Source organism: Armigeres subalbatus, chromosome 3 (assembly GCF_024139115.2).
Source record: "Armigeres subalbatus isolate Guangzhou_Male chromosome 3, GZ_Asu_2, whole genome shotgun sequence".
NCBI classification, from domain to species: Eukaryota; Metazoa; Arthropoda; class Insecta; order Diptera; family Culicidae; genus Armigeres; species Armigeres subalbatus.
In genome coordinates this window covers 371,305,065-371,325,599 of record NC_085141.1, presented here as the reverse complement: position 1 = coordinate 371,325,599, position 20,535 = coordinate 371,305,065, and the positions used below count along the sequence as shown (strand labels likewise).

The 20,535-nt window shown below is 41.7% G+C and overlaps 2 protein-coding genes across 6 annotated transcripts in view; both read left to right on the top strand.

Moving 5' to 3' along the window:
• The window catches only part of LOC134226456 (atypical protein kinase C), a 576,984-nt gene that overhangs the window by 166,733 nt on the left and 389,716 nt on the right, over positions 1–20,535 (top strand). The gene's annotated exons all lie outside the window — the stretch shown is intronic.
• Positions 3,870–5,349, top strand: LOC134223600 (lipase 1-like). 2 transcript variants are annotated; one of them, XM_062702782.1, is made up of 2 exons: positions 3,870–4,000; positions 4,062–5,349. In XM_062702782.1, the coding sequence occupies exons 1-2, from the start codon at positions 3,974–3,976 to the stop codon at positions 4,989–4,991; spliced, it is 957 nt and encodes a 318-aa protein (XP_062558766.1). In that variant the 5' UTR covers positions 3,870–3,973; the 3' UTR covers positions 4,992–5,349. The 2 variants fall into 2 exon arrangements, 1 of the variants encoding a protein (XP_062558766.1); XR_009982631.1 differs by having other exon boundaries at positions 3,910–4,000; positions 4,048–4,187.

Sequence of the window (20,535 nt, the reverse complement as noted above, 5' to 3'; positions counted from 1 at the left end):
GAGCGATTATCTTGCAAATCAGATACATCTTCTCTAAATGGCAATTGTACAACAAATCGACCAGATGGCAAACGATGATGCGTCTGCTGAAATAATTTCTCACATTCATCTTTATCATTTGAGGTATCTGTGTCCACAAAGTCTTCAACTTCCCAAAATTTGGTGATGGTTTTGACTAGAGAGTCAAGTGAAGCTTGGTGAGCTAAATGAACGTGATTCATATAATTTTCTATTTCTCCTGAGAAAATCCAGCCGAAATGAGTTTCTTGGAGCTCTGGTATACCTTCAGCTAGACGTAGATGTCCGGATTTAAGGAGACTAAAAACTTGGAGGCACCTATCAACATATCAATTCGCTCAGGAATATTGAACTGAGGATCTGCAAGCTGAATCCCAACAGGTATTTCCCAAGAGGAGATATCAATTTTTGATCCAGGGATAATTCCAGTTATCTTTGGAACAACTAAACACTCGACTTCGGTAGAGAACTCTGAGTATCTTGACTGAACTGTAACTGCTAACCTTTCCCTAGCATACATTTTTGAGCCACCTACACCTGCAATCGGGACACACATGGATTCTCTGGGTACCTTCAACTGATTGGCCATTGGCTCAGAAATGAAATTAACCTGAGACCCACTGTCAAGGAGAATACGACAAGGAATTAACTGCCCATCATTATCAAGCATTACAACAGCTGTCAATAACATAACAGTTTTCAATTTTTGGAATGGTTATAAGAACATGTCGAATTTAAAGTAGATTGTTGTTGAATCGCGGAATGTTCATTAGAAGTAGGAATAGATGAATCTGTTTTTGAGGATAAAGGTTTAGGTTCCTGGGTTTTCGATTCAGATATAGACGGTTGGAACTTTGAGAAAGATTCTTCATGCAGAAGTGAATGGTGCTTTCTAAAACAAGTTGAACAAGTTTTCTTGGCAGAACAATCTACTACTCGGTGACCAGATCGGAGGCAGTTGAAACAAATCCTCAATTCTTTTACTTTGGCAATGCGCTCTGGAACGGTCATAGCGTGGAATTTTGGACATTCGAAATGGCGATGGATCTCTTCGCAAATTAAACAAGAAAGTGCTCCCTTTACAGATGTTGAAATATGAGTCTTGAGAGGGGGTTTGGTATTGGATGATTTGGTACTTGGCTCCTTATTTGAGCCTGGGGTGCGAGAATTACTACAACGATCAAGTACTTGGCACTCATTTTTAAGGAATAGCAAAGTTTGTTTAAAGTCAGGTAACTCACCGTGTTTCTGCGTCCTTTCCCAGAGCTGACGAGTGTGGTCATCTAGGCGGTTGACGACGAGCTTGGTAATGATGAGTCCAGATAAGTTGTCAACTACCAAGCCTTGGTACTCCAATCCCGCGACGTGGCGATCGCAAGCCTTAATCAGCGACACGAGATCCTTGAGGCTTCCTTTTGCTACCGGCTTGAGCTGAATCAATCCTTCGATGTGGGTGTCTACGACGACGCGTGGATTCTCGAACTGGTCGGTGATTTGCTTCCACACTTGCTGGAAATTGTTGTCCTGGATCATTTTCGCGTTGATCAAATCAGCTGCATCGCCGACTAGAGCTTTGTCTAGATGATGCAACTTGACGGCGTCCGAGTCACGGCTTCGACCTACCAAATCCTCAAACATGGCCTTAAACTTAGGCCAATTTTCTGTCTTACCGTCGAAAGTTGGTATCGGTGCTCTCAGAGGCTGTTGTTGCACTATCACTTGAGGTGCTGAGGTATCAGCATACACTTGGTTTGGGTAGCGTGCAACTGCAGCCTTAGCGAAAGATTCCATCAGTCGCTCAACTCGATCCAGTGCTTCGGTGTGAAGCAAATCAAACTCATCCAGCTTCTGGTCTTGCTCTTCTATCTTCGTTGGAGGTGTTGCCGCAATCACTTCACGATGCACCGCTACATACTCATTGTAGTGCATCTCGAGCTTTTTCGCGAACACTTTTAGCAATGACACACTCACTTTTGATGGATCATCTTCACCATCCTCAATGGTTTTGTTTATCTTCGTCACTTTTGCTTTGATTTGCCCTCGTTGGTGGATCAACATCTTCACTTCTTCTTGATCCACGGATTGCTTCTTCGGCGTATGTTCCATTGGCATTTTGACACTTTTTAGTTCACTTTTTCACTCTCACAAAATTGGTCTTTTTTCCCACTGTATCCCTTTAACGTCACTTTTGAAATTTTGCTGCTCGGTACTACACGTTCACAGGTGTTCCTGATGGATTCGGCTCTCGAAGGACCATGTAGGAGCGCTAGCCCGGCTCCTGGGGGATTTCGCTGGTTTCCAATCCTTGCACTACGTCGAATAAACTCAGTGCTCTTTCGAGCGGATGGTAGCTATCTTGTGAGACTGTTAAATCCCACTCAAACTAGACACTTGGTGCAACCCAGTACAAAGGTGGAAATATTCTCGAAGTGGACTGTATTAGATCGGTTTCCGTTTGTGGACTTCTCTGTAGCACTTTGCAGCAATCAAAACTCGGTTTGTTGGTTTGGAAAAATATTCTAATTAACTCTTGTATACACAGTTTCAGTCTGACGACTGGCAAAATCCTTAATCCTACACCTTATTTATTTACAGAAGTTTGGGGTTACGCATTTTATATACATCACTTACTCTCTAGAAGGCGGTGCCAATTTCGGCTTTACTCTGTTGCGCTATTCGCTTATACATTTTTTCTACCCGCGCTTGGATGTTTGCTGTTATATACATACATGTACCTGGATCTATAATACATAGGGAAATTCCTAGCTGCGCAAACAAACCAACAGAGCTTGGGTTTTTACGAATTGCGGGAGAGACAGAAAGTGGAGACACTTACTTTGGCGGTGGCGCCAACAACCAGAACTGCATCATCGACCGATTTTCAAAACGTGTTCTATAGTCTACTGAACGAAAATGAAAAGATGATTGATCCACCTAACGGTGATTATGCCTTCTGTTGTATAACCTTATCCTCACGGGAACAAATCCCATATTTTTAACAACAGATGGAATAAAATACTCAGCAGCAAGCAATTAGCCCGAATTTCGCATCGTATGAAACTTGTACTGTGGCAGATTGGTTAGCGCTTTGAAACACAAAGCCAAGCGTTTAATTTTTTTAAGTGATCTTATTGCCTTTCTGTACACCTTTATGTGCGGGAAATTTGAACACAGAACAAGTAATCCAAGTTCTGACGCAACTCTTCAGATCAATATGCAAATTAGTTGAATGACGTGCCTTAGTTCGACCGTCGTTCGTTTGACAATTACTAATTTTGATTAGTTTTAGCATCTTCAAATTTGTGTTTCTGTTTTCAATCCAAACGCATTCCGTTTACATCGACCGTGTGGAGGTGGATCACTTCTCTGATAGTGACATTGACACTAAACGCATAACGCATTTTGGCGATATCCCGCGGCGGCGGTGTGAATTTGATTTTACGTCGCTCTACTTACGGATGCTTCGGGCGCTTCTTGTGATCGTGAAACCGGCTTAGGAATTACAAACCTTCATTTGCATAACCTCTATCAAAATTCGCATCGAAACTGGTTTTCACGAAGTTCAATGAATGATCGAACTTAACGAAGGCCCATTAATGCCAATACTCTTCCGATTTCCTTCAAATTTCCAAATTTTTGGTAGGCTGCGGCTCTGATGCCATAACCATTAGATGCACGCTACCACGCGAAAGGAAGAGAGGTAAGAAATGGTCAAATGGAACGGCGATTGGTAAACCAGTTTCCAGCGACCTTACCGGTTTCTTCCGGGACGTTTTCCTCTGTATTCTAACAATATTATTGTTCTGAATAGTGTTTTGGTTTTTGGTGGGTTCCAATATGCGATCAGCAACTTGCTATGCTTCGATGGAGCCATTTCTTCAGTTCTGTTCTGTTGTGTCATCGTGACAGACGTGGAAAATGCATTTCTGAGCTTGATTAAAATTTATTTTCAACGATGGAGCTACCAGTAATTGGCCGCACTGTGAGTGTTTGTTAAGAAATTTCTATTCATTAATCATTCCCATTAAGCTTTGATTTTGAAGGAACGATACATCCAACGTCAGGGTCTGAAATCCGAATCCCACATTGTGACAACCGAGGACGGCTACCGGCTGACGCTATTCCGTCTGTTACCGAATGGCAAAAGTCGAGGAGTAGCCATTCTGCAGCATGGCCTCCGCCAATCGTCAGCCAGTTGGTTATTACTGGAGCAGAACCTCCCGTTGCAGCTACTCGACCAAGGTCTGGAAGTCTGGCTCGCTAACTCCCGAGCATCGAAGGAAATTTCCACTCATGTCAATGAAAACATATCTGTCGCCGAATTCTGGAACTTCAGTTTCCACGAAATCGGCTACTACGACCTGGCTGCCACCGTGGACTTCATCCTGCCAACATCAGGCTTCGAGCGAGTGCAGCTGATCGGCTTCTCCGAAGGAGCTGCTGCCATCCTCATCCTCCTATCCAAACGACCCCACTACAATGACCGAATCTCGTCGCTCTGCCTCGTAGCACCGGCCGTCATCCTGCCCAGAAGCTCATTTACCGTTCTGGCAGCGCTCTACGTCACGTTCAAACCGATTCTGCCGTGGAGCTTGCAGTGGTTCGTCACCGGCAGTAACAAACACTACGGGAACTCCCCGAAAGAGTTGAAGCACCTGCAGCACCTGATGCTGAGCGGACGATTCGTGGAGTACAACTACGGGTCCAAGAAAAATCGGCGGCAGTACGGCTCGTCGAAACCGCCCGAGTACCCGCTGGAAAAGCTGACGTGTCCGGTGGTGCTGCACTATGGCAGTGCGGACCGGATTGTGCATCCACGCGATGTGAAGAAACTTGCCGCCCTGATGGTCAACAGTGAACAGGTGGATATAATTCGTCACAAGAAGACAAAGCATCTGGATTTCGTGACGAGGGAAAAAGTGACCACCGATGTGTACCCGTTGATCGTGGAAAGTGTTGTTAAGCGATTGTAGAACAAGGAATTCTGAATAAAGGGGTTGGGAAGGGGACAGAGCAAGTGGGGGTTGAGTGTAGTTTAATTAACGAAATCTGGCTTGATTTTAAAAAGCTTGTTTATATGAAAAAGAACAGTGTGTGAAGTTCATGATAGTGAATATTGCGTGCTGGTTGGCTGTGTATATATAAAAGTAATGAGAAAATAAATCAACCGAAAGATGTTCATTTTGCAATAAAAACTGCATTAAATGGTTGAATTTGGATGACTCATCCATAAACAAGACCATCAAGCGGATTTTCAGTGTAGAGGTTGCCACGCCTACCTACCGTAGAGGTAAAGATTCAAAGGCTCGATTCTTCGCTAATTTGGTTGAGTTTTCTTATTTGGGATCCACGTTCCTCATTAATAGATTATGTCAAGTTTCTATCAGCATATCATTTTTCCATTCAAAATTAGTAACAAACTTGTTGTTAAAATATCTAAATTGATATTAACTAGTTCTTTATTTGTTTACATTAAAAATGTTTTAAATATAATACATTTAGTTATATATTTTAGAACAACGATAACTTATAAATTAGTTATCGTTCTTCTAAAATATATTACTGACAATCAAACGGGAATGAAACATAATTATAGAAAGTGTTGCCCTTGAAAACGCCAGGTGGATTCCGAAAAGTTCGTCCTTAAGGAAAGGAAAAATATAATCAAAAAGGAGATTTTAAACGGAATCGGAAAGTATTCTAAACGGAATCCGGAAAAAAAAACTCCAAACGGGATTCGAAATAGATTCCAAACGGAATTCGGAAGGGATTCCAAATGAAATCCGGAAGTGATTAAAACGGAATCCGGAAGGGATTCCAAACGGAATCCGGAAGGGATTCCAAACGGAATCCGGAAGGGATTCCAAACGGAATCCGGAAGGGATTCCAAACGGAATCCGGAAGGGATTCCAAACGGAATCCGGAATTGATTCCAAACGGAATCCGGAAGGGATTTCAAACGAAATCCGGAAGGGATTCCAAATGGAATCCGGAAGGGATTCCAAACGGAATCCGGAAGGGATTCCAAACGGAATCCGGAAGGGATTCCAAACGGAATCCGGAAGAGATTCCAAATGGAATCCGGAAGGGATTCCAAACGGAATCCGGAAGGGATTCCAAACGAAATCCGGAAGGGATTCCAAACGGAATCCGGAAGGGATTCCAAACGGAATCCGGAAGGGATTCCAAACGGAATCCGGAAGGGATTCCAAACGGAATCCGGAAGGGATTTCGAACGGAATCCGGAAGGGATTCCAAACGGAATCCGGAAGGGATTCCAAACGGAATCAGGAAGGGATTCCAAACGGAATCCGGAAGGGATTTCAAACGGAATCCAGAAGGATTCCAACCGGAATCCGGAAGGATTCCAACCGGAATCCGGAAGGATTCCAAACGAAATCCGGAAGGATTCCAAACGGAATCCGGAAGGATTCCAAACGGAATCCGGAAGGATTCCAAACGGAATCCGGAAGGATTCCAAATGGAATCCGGAAGGGATTCCAAATGGAATCCGGAAGGGATTCCAAACGGAATCCCGAAGGGATTTCAAACGAAATCCGGAAGGGATCCAAACGGAATCCGGAATGGATTTCGAAAGGAATCCGGAAGGGGTTCCAAACGGAATCCGGAAAGAATTCCAAACGGAATCCGGAAGGGACTCCACACGGAATCCGGAAGGGATTCTAAACGGAATCCGGAAGGGATTCCAAACGGAATCCGGAAGGGATTCCAAACGGAATCCGGAAGGATTCCAAACGGAATCCGGAAGGATTCCAAACGGAATCCGGAAGGATTCCAAACAGAATCCGGAAGGATTCCAAACGGAATCCGGAAGGATTCCAAACGGAATCCGGAAGGATTTCAAACGGAATCCGGAAGGATTCCAAACGGAATCCGGAAGGGATTCCAAACGGAATCCGGAAGGGATTCCAAACGGAATCCGGAAGGGATTCCAAACGGAAACTGGGGGGATTCCAAACGGAATATGGAAGGAATTCCAAACAAAATCCGGAATAGATTCCAAACGGAACCCGGAAGAGATTCCAAACGGAATTCGGAAGGGATTCCAAACGGAATCCGGAAGGGATTCCAAACGGAATCCGGAAGGGATTCCAAACGGAATCCGGAAGGGATTCCAAACGGAATCCGGAAGGGATTCCAAACGGAATCCGGAAGGGATTCCAAACGGAATCCGGAAGGGATTCCAAACGGAATCCGGAAGGGATTCCAAACGGAATCCGGAAGGGATTCCAAACGGAATCCGGAAGGGATTCCAAACGGAATCCGGAAGGGATTCCAAACGGAATCCGGAAGGGATTCCAAACGGAATCAGGGAAGGATTCCATACGGAATCCGGAAGGGATTCCAAACGGAATCCGGAAGGGATTCCAAACGGATTCCGGAAGGGATTCCAAACGGAATCCGGAAGGGATTCCAAACGGAATCCGGAATAGATTCCAAAAGGAACCCGGAAGAGATTCCAAATGGAATCCGGAAGGGATTCCAAACGGAATCCGGAAGGGATTCCAAACGGAATCCGAAAGGGATTCCAAACGGAATCCGGAAGGGATTCCAAACGGAATCCGGAAGGGATTCCAAATGGAATCCGGAAGGGATTCCAAATGGAATCCGGAAGGGATTCCAAATGGAATCCGGAAGGATTCCGAATGGAATCCGGAAGGATTCCGAATGGAATCCGGAAGGATTCCGAATGGAATCCGGAAGGATTCCAAATGGAATCGAAAGGATTCCAAATGGAATCCGAAAGGATTCCAAATGGAATCTGAAAGGAAGGATTCCAAACGGAATCCGGAAGGATTCCAAACGGAATCCGGAAGGATTCCAATCGGAATTCGGAAGGATTCCAATCGGAATCCGGAAGGATTCCAATCGGAATCCGGAAGGAATTCCAATCGGAATCCGGAAGGGATTCCAATCGGAATCCGGAAGGGATTCCAATCGGAATCCGGAAGGGATTCCAAACGGAATCCGGAAGGGATTTCAAACGGAATCCGGGAGGGATTCCACACGGAATCCGGAAAGGATTCCAAACGGATTCTTGAAGGAATTCCAAACGGAATCCGGAAGGGATTCCAAACGGAATCCGGAAGGGATTCCAAACGGAATCCGGAAAGGATTCCAAACGAAATCCGGAAGAGATTCCAAACGGAATCCGGGAGGGATTCCAAACGGAATCCGGAAGGGATTCCAAACGGAATCCGGAAGGGATTCCAAACGGAATCCGGAAGGGATTCCAAACGGAATCCGGAAGGGATTCCAAACGGAATCCGGAAGGGATTCCATACGGAATCCCGAAGTGATTCCAAGCGAAATCTGGAAGGGATTCCAAACGGAATCCGGAAGGGATTCCAAACGGAATCCGGAAGGGATTCCAAACGGAATCCGGAAGGGATTCCAAACGGAATCCGGAAGGGATTCCAAACGGAATCCGGAAGAGGGATTCCAAACGGAATCCGGAAGGATTCCAAACGGAATCCGGAAGGATTCCAAACGGAATCGGAAGGATTCCAAACGGAATCCGGAAGGATTCCAAACTGAATCCGGAAGGATTCCAAACGGAATCCGGAAGGATTCCAAACGGAATCCGGAAGGATTCCAAACGGAATCCGGAAGGATTCCAAACGGAATCCGGAAGGATTCCAAACGGAATCCGGAAGGATTCCAAACGGAATCCGGAAGGATTCCAAACGGAATCGGAAGGATTCCAAACGGAATCCGGAAGGTCTTCCAAACGGAATTCGGAAGGATTCCAAACGGAATCCGGAAGGATTCCAAACTGAATCCGGAAGGATTCCAAACGGAATCCGGAAGGATTCCAAACGGAATCCGGAAGGATTCCAAACGGAATCCGGAAGGATTCCAAACGGAATCCGGAAGGATTCCAAACGGAATCCGGAAGGGATTCCAAACGGAATCCGGAAGGATTCCAAACGGAATCCGGAAGGTCTTCCAAACGGAATTCGGAAGGATTCCAAACGGAATCCGGAAGGATTCCAAACGGAATCCGGAAGGATTCCAAACGGAATCCGGAAGGATTCCAAACGGAATCCGGAAGGATTCAAACGGAATCCGGAAGGATTCCAAACGGAATCCGGAAGGATTCCAAACGGAATCCGGAAGGATTCCAAACGGAATCCGGAAGGATTCCAAACGGAATCGAAAGGGATTCCAAACGGAATCCGGAAGGATTCCAAACGGAATCCGGAAGGATTCCAAACGGAATCCGGAAGGATTCCAAACGGAATCGGAAGGATTCCAAACGGAATCCGGAAGGATTCCAAACGGAATCCGGAAGGTTTTCCAAACGGAATCCGGAAGGATTTCTAACGGAATCCGGAAGGGATTCCAAACGGAATCCGGAAGGGATTCCAAACGGAATCCGGAAGAGATTCCAAACGGAATCCGGAAGGGATTCCAAACGGAATCCGGAAGGGATTCCAAACGGAATCCGGAAGAGATTCCAAACGGAATCCGGAAGGGATTCCAAAAGGCAAAAGATGATATAGTTCCTTCTTTCAATTGAAGCATTTGCTCAGTTCAATGCAAGGGAAGATATGATCTCTTCTTTCGAAGAATGTATCTTCCAGAAGAAGGCAAAAGATAACATAGTTTCTTCTTTCAATTCAAGCATTTGGTCGGTTCAATGCAAGAGAAGATATGATCTCTTCTTTCGAAGAATGTATCTTCCCAGAAGAAGGCAAGAGAAGATATGGTTCCTTCATTTAAAGAATGCACTTGCCCGGCAGAAGGTAAGAGAGGATATGGGTCTCCAGCAAACCACATATCGTATCACAAACAGCAAATAAAGTCGTATTTGATTCCATTAAAAATCTAAATCGCACTGCTTATCAAACTTTATCAAATTATTGTTGTATTGAATATATCATATACGATAACTTTTACCATAGTGAAAATCAATCGTAATTGTGTGAATAAAAACTCATAATGACTTATATTCCTTGCAATATCCTATATCAGTGCGAATGAATGTCTACGTGAATCGTAATACAATCGAAACCACTTCAGTCCACATGGCTTGCAGAAGTTTCAAGCAGTTGTAAAGATATAAATTGTATAGTTTATGTTGGACAAAAATCCGACTCACTTCAAGATGTGCAGTATGGTGCAGTGTTAGAGTATCCGCCTGCAGATCCAAAGGTCGCATGTTCGAGTCTTGGTGCTGGTAGATTTTTTTTTATATTTTAATGTTTAATCGTAATACTGTTCGTATGATGTCGGAAAAAATCGTGAAATAAAACTCGTATGTACCTATATCGCCTCCACTTTGGCCAATCTGTGCATTATATACGATTTAGTTGGTTCTTATATAATAACCTATATCAAGAGTTATAGGTACCAAAATGTTGACTGGGTCCCTCTTTCAATATAGGCATTTGCTTGGTTTAAGGCAAAGGAATATATTATATGATCCCTTTTTGAAAAGGATGCATTTGCCCGGCAGACGGCAAGAGAAAATATAAATCCGAAGCGCGCGCCACGAGTGATCGATTGGCCAACTAATGATTATTCAAACTGACCATAAATCAGTAAACGATGAATATTTCACGAGTGTTAAGTCTGGTTATCTGTGGTTTAAGGATGATCTACGGGATGTTCAATAAGTTCGAATACACTTTCAAAAAATGTTTAAAAATTGAGATTGAATTAATTCTTTTCGTGGTTCCATTTCATTGAACTTATTGTTTATATGGAACGTTTGTAACATTTCTTTTGGAATTACTTCTATTTGGTTCTTCTTCACGAGCTTCAAACGTTTCTAATACATAAAGTTCAGATGGTTCAAATCCGGGAATCTGGGAGGCCGTAAATTTTTGTCCAAAAAGTCGATGAAATTGTCCCCATATCAGGCCTGGTAGCGGGTCACTTTTTAGTGACTTGGTCACTTTTTTCGGGCAAGTCACTAAAAAGTCTCTTTTTTCGACCTCAAGTCACTAAAGTCACTTTTTCTCGAAAAAAGTCACTTTTTTCAACTATTTTGAAACTATTGACTATGATTTTTGAATGAAGCATTATGTAGCCATCGAATGATGCTTTGTTCATGGCGGAAATGAAATTACGGATCTTGGGAAAATGATTGCTCTAAAACTTCGCCAGCCATTTTACTCGCTGCTCTTATTGACATTTCACCAGTAGCTAATTGAAGTAAAACACCTTCAGAATTTAGAAATTGGCCTGGATTTTTTGGATTTTTTTAACTATCAGGCTTTCTACAGTAATGGAAGGTGGGCGACTAGATTCCTGGAGAGACTTGGTCCCTTGGGAGACTTGAGCGTATTTTTCTAATAAATTCTCTAGACAAATGATCGTTATGTGGCGAGTTATTTTTCGGATTGGCAATTTTATTTACTCTATTATTTACTGTGTTTTGTCCCTCCTGAAGATTTTTTAGTGGCCACGAAAAATTTGAACAACTCCTCCCAACAATGACCAAATTCTATCATTTTTTACAGCACAAAGCCATAAGTATGCTAAATTGTCCGTACTGATAAAAAAATCCTGCATTCCATTACAATTTCAGGATATTTGGATTTTTAGTTGTTGCCCCAATATGAGGAGACTTGATCTCTCATTAGTCACACATAAAATTGGCGAGAAAATTCAAGAAAATATAAATTGTGCTAAAGCGGATAATTTATTTGTAGATATAGATGTAATGAAGGATTTCCTCGAAAAATATTTATTGAGTAGATATCATTTAAAGAGGATTAGGACTCCCCAATTTTGAAGATTCCATGCGCTGTCGAATTCCATAGCAAAAATCATTCATGAATACGCACAGCAAGTTGAAAAATCTGCGTATTTTGGAGGAAAAATATTTAAAAGTTCAGAGAGCACTTTTCTACTTTCATTAAAGCAAGTTCTTGGAGAAGGAACAATACCCTCCGAATATTTTCAAATTCGACTTTTGAAAGCACTCCAAAAAATCAATTATGTATCAATAACAACAACAGTTGCATAACAGCAACATCATGCATCCGTGAAGCTAAATTATACATTTCATGGAGAGTAACAGAAAAATGTTTCATCACAAGCCTCGTGCTTAGAATGATAGGGCCGTAACTGCATCAATTCATTGCTCTTCGTCGATGTTATCTTTTTATCAATGCAGCGAATTGCGGTAGTTGGCCGAAGATTGAATGGTTTGGTGTGATAAAGGATGATTGCACCAGACGCATCAATCACGGTTGTAACTTTGGAAACAGTTGAGCTATTTACGAAACAAATCGATTAAGAGAAAACGATTAATACCCTTATGATTCTCAGCGCGTGATGTTTCGATTAAATAAAAATATTTATTTTTAAATCGAAATAATGATATTTGCCTCTATGATTGTACAGCAATCGAGGGGAGATACATTAAATATGTAAGGGATCCCCAAAGTAATTTTGCTGCAAGAACATGAGAAAATTAAAGCCGTTTTTTCCTCCCAATATCCACTTCGCTCAATATTTTAGAATTTTCCAATTAAGATGATAATTTATACATTTTAAATGGCATAAATGTAAAAGTTTCCAATATGAAATATTGTGATTTTTTTAGATTTTGTTAGATTTGTTAGCTTTTGATAACGAGCATTTAATTCCAGGCTCGTTGTTTCGTTTTGTACCAAAACGATCCGTACTGTTGTTTCTTTTGCATTAACAAAATTCCCTGGCACATATGACAAATCTGCAACTTTTTTAAGTAGGTATTCAGCTAATCCAGTGATCGTAATTTTCACTCATTCTCACGAGAAGAGAATATTTCTTCACGCAGATTTTTGCCGAGAAATCATTTTTCGGGAAGAAACACAGATCTTGCAAGTGATAACCTTGTTTCGTTCACTTTCGTGGCGCAGTCATTTGATTTGCTAGCAGGACTACTCATAATTTTGAGTAATCCTGGTTTTGACTGATATTTAGTAAAGTTTCCGCGGGATAAAAAAGAGCGGCCAATACAATTTTACTTAGTAGCTGATCACTACTCGAGTTGATAAAAGTTAGCTTGCTTGATTTTCGTTTCTCTGCTGGATTCGTTATGAGAGAGTGGTGAGTGAAAGATGTTCTCCGCCACAAATTACGAAAAAAGATTCTTTTTCGACAAAAGATATTTTAGTTACCAGATAAACATTGTCGCTATCCGGAACATCTTTTGCTGGCGAGGATAGGGGATCTAAATGTCATACATACGATTTGGCAGTTAGGTACCACACATGTTTCGGACAGCAAAACAAAGGGAACCGAAGCGACAATCTTTATCTTGTAACTAAAATATCTTTTTTTTTCAACCCAAAAACTCTTGAATTCGTCTCATCAAACTTGCAAGTGAAACTAAAAGTCACTATTTGGTCACTTTTTCTGCAACTGAAAGTCACTATTTGGTCCCTTTTTTCGTCAGCTTTGGTCACTAAAGTCACTATTTTGAGCGGCATTGGTCGCTACCAGCCCTGCCATATTTAGCTTAAATCGCATTTTCCGTGTATAAAGGGGTATCGTCCTATTGGAAGACGTAGGGCTCGCATTAGCATTGGGCCACTGGGGGCATCAACCTTCCCCAAAACCTCAGTTTTGTAGTACACCGCAATGATTTTGACCTTAAAAACGGATATTTACGATGCCCTAATACATTTTCAACACGCGTAATAAACAAACAACAAGTGACAGAATATCAACACTACACACATCCGTTAGCGTATATATACAGATTTTCGGTGGGTTTTTTTTTTAGATGAGATGCCTTTTGATTCGGATAAGATTCCTTCCGAATAGCCAGATGGGATTTCCTCCAAATCCCGAATAGAATTCTCTCCGAATCTCAGATGCGATTCCCTTCAAATCCCAGATGCGTTTTCTTCCTAATGGTGGAGGAGTTTCCGTCTGAACCTCCGATGGGAATCCTCCGAATCGATGATGAGTATTCTGCGAATTCCGGGTTCGGCGGGAATACCATCCGGGATTCGAAGAGAATACCATCCGGAATTCGAAGGGCATCCCTTTCGGGTCCGAAGAAAATCCCGTCCGAAATTTGAAGGAAATTTGTCCTGGATTTGAAGATAATCCCCTCTGGGATTCGACGAGAAACCCATTCAGGGTTCGAAGAGAATCCCATCCGAGATTCCAATGGAACCCAATGGAAGCCGAACTCTGAATGGGATTCTCGTCGAATCCCGGAGGGGATTATCTTCAAATCCCGGATAAATTTCCTTCAAATTTCGGACGGGATTTTCTTCGGATCCGGGAAGGGATGTCCTTCGAATTCCGGATGGTATTCTCTTCGAATCCCGGATGGCATTCTCGCCGAATCCTGGAACCCCGAATCCCTTTGAATGTCTAAAAGGATTCTTTCTAAATTCCTAATGGGTTTCCTCCGAATTGATCATGACGGTTCCCTCCGAATGCTGGATAGGTTTACCACCGCATCCCACATGGAATTCTTTTTGAATCCCCAATGAGATTCCGTTAAAATCTTGGATGGGATTCTTTTTGAATCCCATATGGGATTCTCTTCGAATCTCGGATGGGATACTCTTCGAATCCAGGATGGCATTCCCGCTGAATCTCATATGGAATGCCATTTCTTCTTTAATTCAGATTCCGACATCAGATTCCCGGAAGCGTATAAAATTTTCTTCGAATCTCGGATGGGTTTCTCTCCGATTTTCGGATTCGATGATGAGGTTCCCTTCAAATTCCGGTTTGGATTCCCACTGAATCCCGCATGGAATTATTTTCGAATCCCGGATGATATGCCATTGAAATCTCGGATGGGATTCTATTCAAATCCCAGCTGGGATTCCCTTCGAATCTTGGATGGGATTCCTTCCACTTCCCGGATAGGATTTTTTCTCATCGTGGATGGGATTCCCTTCGAATTTCGGATGGGAATTTTTCTTAGTCCTGGTTGGGATTCCATCCGAATCCAGTAAAGGATTTCTTCCGAATCCTGAATGTATTCTCTCTGAATTTCGGATGGAATTTCCTTTTCTTTTCGAAACCCGGATGAGATTTCCTCCTTATCCCGAATACTATTCTTTCCAAATTCCGGACGGAATATCCTCCGTATCCCGGATGGGATTTTCTCCTAGTTCCGCATGGGATTCCCTACAAATTCCGGATGGGATTCCCTTCCAATCCCGGATGGAATTCCTTCCGTATCCCGGCTGGGATTCCTACTGAATCCTGAATGGTATTCTTTGTGAATTCGAGATGGAATTCCCTTCGAATCCCAAATAGGATTCCATTGTTATCCTGGATTTGATTTTCTTCGAATTCTAGGCGGAATTTTCTGTCAATCCCGAATGGGATCATCTCCGAATATCTTCATGGGTTTCCCTACGAATCCCGGATGGGATTTCTTCTGAATCCTGGATGGGATTCCCTACTAATCCCTGGCCGAAATCCAAATGGGATTATCTCGCAATCCCGCAGATTTCCCCACTAATCCCGTATGGGATTCTCTCCTGAATGGAATTCCTTCAGAAATCTGAATGGAATTCTTTTCTGAATTCTGGATGGGATTCCCTTCGAATCCCTGATGGGGTTCCCTTTAAATCCCGGATGGGAACTATGTTATATTTGATTCTCTACGTTGTGATCCATTTGAGTGCAGACAAACGAACATAACTCTTTGACAGGGAATCAATATTCGAGCAACGCCTAACAATATAACCTTTGTCGTCAACAGAGTTTGTTACTGACAAACGCACCTAGCGACAAACCTTTATCAGAACCCGAACAGAATATGACAAGAATCATTTGCCTTGCATGCTCTGATATTTCCGAGAATACGATGCTAATATTTTATTCATTGTTCGATTTTCGAATATTTCCATAAAAGCAGAAACTATGATAGCATAAAACCGAAATTTGCTCTAGAAATAATGCAAAATAACGGGATGAAAAGTTAGCAACAAGATTGTCTTCTTTTTTGTTGCTGACATTTTGTGATCTTTGTCATTATTATCTCCGACAAAAACAAAGCTTCGTCGTTGGTTCTCTTTTGTCGCTTGTTTCGCAAGCGCATTTCAGAAAAAATGATTCCCTGCTCTTTGAACATTATGCGCTAGAAATTATCATTCTAATATCACTAACGCCTTCTCTTGTATACATTGTGTTTGGCCATCTAGTAGGGTAACCAACTTGATTTGGACCCCTACACATTTTGGACCCTCCTGGCGACATTTTACTGGTTTCTGAACTAAAAACAATGCCGGTGCTAATTTTCCCATTGGAATTTAACATTTTTCAGCATCTATTTCATTGGTTTCCCGTGCGAAAAAGCGATATTTAGATGAAATTTCGAGGAAATTAGTTTGCTCAAGAAGGCGAGCGTTACAATGCGTTACGCTTAAAATATACATCACTGAAAATCTCAGAACGTACACAGAACGTACTTTAAAAGTAAGCATGTGGCCGGAACAAGTCAATGATGGATGTGATCACTCTTTCGGAAGTAATTCTGCCGTTTTGTTATTTCGTTCTTCCGGAAAATGTCTACCATCAGTCTAAATTTATCAGAAATCAGCCTCGACCTACTTTATCTACGCTAAACATTACATGAAATATCCCTTTCGCTTTCACAGTTCCAAATTATGCCAAATGTCCGTTATGCCAAATGACCATTATGCCAAATGACCATTATGCCAAATGACCTTATGCCAAATGGCGTTATGCCAAATGACCTTATGCTAAATGACCCAGACCCTTTTTACAGTAGCTCTGGAACACAATGGCCGATCGGGCCAATTTAGAGTAAGAAACAATGGATATGATTCCGGTTCGGTGTCGAATGCATCGAATACATACATACACACTTATTATACCTTTCTACTTAGTAAGCAAAACACAATTCCTATATTTTGAGACATAACTTTTTTTTTCGATGACTTGATGTTTATAATTTTAGATAACCCGTAACAATTTCTGAAGGTTGATTTTTGGATTGTACGACAATTCCCCGAAAACCAATTCCTCGAATGCAATTTTCCCGAATGCAATTTCCCCGAATGTAACAATTCCCCGAATGTAACAATTCCCCGAATGTAACATTTCCCCGAATGTAACAAATCCCCGAAAATAAAGTACTTTTTGCAAACACATAATTGTCATCGACTATAAGCGTCCGAACAGAGCAGCGTTCAAAGATTTGTTCTAGAGTGTCTCTTTGGAAATACCGAACATGATCAAATCTTCCGATAGTATTGTATGCCCTTGATCTTCCTTATTGTTAAGTTATAAAGATATTAGAATAGAGTGTTTTCCTATTAATTTTATTTTTCTAAAATAGTCGAACAAAGGCTGAATTTCTTTGATGGAGTAGAATCGCGAACAGAAATTCCGATTGAAAACATCATGGTCAAAATTTGTGAAATCAAACTCCTGTCATACGTAAGGTCTATCCCTTCTTAAGAAGTTACTGCCCGAGCAGCACAAGTCAGGCAAAACTGGTTGCAGCAACTTGATTGTAACCAAGTCTGGTTACATGTGAGTTGCAGTCACCTACGTGGAACATGTGTGCTGCTGGGATGTAATCTTGGATGTGAATCCTCAAAAAATTAAAATGCGTATGCCCGGAATAAGACAATGGTGAATGTGATCCCTTCTTTAAAAATAATGCATCTACTCGGAATAACGCAACGGATTACTTTGATCTCTACTTTGGAAGTAGGTGTTTCCCAATAATAGAATGATAGAATGATAGAATTAAATTACCTTTTTAGAAGAAGGAATTTGCCTGCAATAAGGTAATGATAAACGTAGTCTCTTCTTTTGATGTAGACGAGTTTGGCCGGAATAGATATGATATATGAGATCGCATCTAGCAATAAATATCAATTATATAGACCAAAAAAATCGAATTAATCGACGTGTTCATTTAAAGAAGACAATATCCCCTCCATTGTCCTTATACTGCCTAGACGTGATCATTTAAGAAAGGCATTATCTCCTTTTTTCGCTTTACTCCAGGCAAACGTGTTTAATTGAAGAAGGGTCCATCTACCCTCATTGTCTTATATTGGGCAAATGTGTTCATTTTAAGAAGGCATTATAACTCGTCTTCCCCTAAAACCGGGCGAAGCTATTATCAATAAAAAAAGCTTTATACCTTTCCTTCGCCTTATACCGGAAAACGGATTAATTTTCTTCCTTCATCTCTATTCTCCTTCCTCATTATTCCATTCTCTCTTCCTACATCTCACTTCGTATTTCGCCTTCTCTCGCTCCTCACTCACACTTCTCGCATCATATTTTTCACTTCTCACTTCTTACTCCACACTTTTCACTTCTTACTATGTACTTCCTTCTCATTTCTTACTTTTCACTTCTCACTTCTCATGTCTCACTTCTCACTCCACACTACTCACTACTCCCAACTCACTGCTCACTACTCACTTCTAACTTCTCACTTCTCACATCTCACTTTTCACATCTCACTTTTTATTAATTTCTCACTTCTTACTCCTCATTCGGCCTAATGACGGTTCGGCATAATGGTCTTCGGCCCAATGACCAACAATCTTATTTTTTTACAATTTTTAAGCAAATTGTCTCGCGATCCTCACTTTTGTTGCAGCTCAAAATTATGTCAAACGCCAATTATGGGACTTTACGTAAAACGACGCAGATTTCTTTTTCAGTTTAGTTTTATCTGCACTATGGAAACAATTCGGGGAAATGTTGCATTCGGGGAATTGTTACATTCGGGGAAATGTTACGTTCGGGGAATTGTTATTCGGGGAAATTTCATTCGGGGAAATTGCATTCGGGGAATTGGTTTTCGGGGAATTGTCGTACAATCTGATTTTTGATCTAATACGCGCATAAGATCATACGCAGACGCATTGCGACGTGACTTTTCTCCGGTAGTGCACAACTGAGATCAGTGCAGTGTGAGCGCAGAGATAATAAATCTGATCCTCGGGGAGCATCAAGTATTAAAAATAAATATGTAAAACAAATTTGCATTTCAAAAATGTGTCTCTGCCGTTCTGCTTAGTCACGCTCAGTCCACAGCCAAGAATGTGGACTAAGCGTGACTAAGCAGAACGATAGGGCCGATTAACCCAAGTTACCCAAAATTGAATATGATTTCCAAAGATGTTGAAATAAGCTTTTAGAAGAGGAAGTTGATGCATGCTTAACTGAGATCCATGTGGGCGTAAGAAGTATAGATCGGGTCCTTGGGATGAGAATTAAAAAAAAATATATTTGCATTTAAGAAAAGTTTATCATTTGTAAACTAAGCGTGACTTGCAAACTGTTAGAATAGTTAAGCTAAATGTACAGGATGTGCAGCCGCCAGACATTCTAAATACTCACGCTCCTCTAATGTGGACGTGTACTATACACATGTAGAAGTGTTGGCTTGAGAAATGGATTGCGAGTGATTTGACTATGCGTCCAATTTGGGAATCTCGAGCTCGTTCAGTAGCTGCTAGGTTGTGAAAAAAAAAAATATGTTCTATTTGCTATTTTACTTTTCTTGATATTTATCAAGCCGCAAGTGCTTAGGTTATTTTCAAACTCTTAGCTCGTATGTGGAAATATGTAGAATTGCTGGGTCACGTCCGGAAGCGAATCAGTAATAGTTTACGATTTTCCGGAGAGTGAGGCGTTTGCCGATACATTTCTCCATGTCTAAGACCACAGCGACGCAGCGAATTCAAAAGCAGATCCTCTTGGACCTCTTGCGATGAATGCAGTGGACGCTAGTGGACGACGCGACGATTGACGAAAGGGAACAGTTGTTGGCATGGTTGAACTTGACGGCGACTTGGATGAAGCGGAGTTGTGAAGCAGAGAGTGATGTCTTTCGTGTGTCGTATGACGTCGACGCGACGTACAATTCTTTAATGATGCCCGCTTTATAGACAGTTCCAGTACAACAACTTCCGCTCGACTAATTCTCAGAAGCAAAGGCGTACATCCTTCTCGAGGAAGTTGTGACAGAGAATGGAATAAAAAATATATTTGAATTAAAAAATTCAAAAAACCTTCTCGAATTTGTTGAAGACTGGAGACATACTCTTTAAATATTTGTTTTAATAATATTTACATAAAATAAGAGTTTTTCTTCCCAAAATATCCTAAAAAATGCATGTTAAAAAGTATATATTTTGACGTAGGATTACGTCTTTCCGGAACATAGAGGGGTCATTCTGCAGTTTCAAATCCGAGACCGTCACGAAAAGTGGTCAGGAAGTATGGGCTAATAACTCAGCCGTCTTTCAACAGATTTTAAGGATTTTGGTGTTAATCGATCAACAAACTCTTTAAGATTTTGCTCAACTATCGAAAAAAATGCATTCAAGGTGCTAAACTATTGAAAAAATGAATTTTGCTAGGCACTGAAAATCGGTCAACCAACCAATCGCGTATGTGCATCGTAAGCACAGACATCAAAATCGTGCAACTTACGGGCTCGATTCCAATCCTCAGTTCATATAAAATTTTCTCGGAGAGCGGGCACAACGATGACGGCCGTAGCAGCAGTGT

Bases quoted from the DNA above. Each gene is read 5' to 3' on its own strand.
- LOC134223600 (XM_062702782.1), top strand. From the start codon at position 3,974: ATGGAGCTACCAGTAATTGGCCGCACT. The intron at 4,001-4,061 runs GTGAGTGTTTGT...TTGATTTTGAAG, and splicing joins TACCAGTAATTGGCCGCACT to GAACGATACATCCAACGTCA.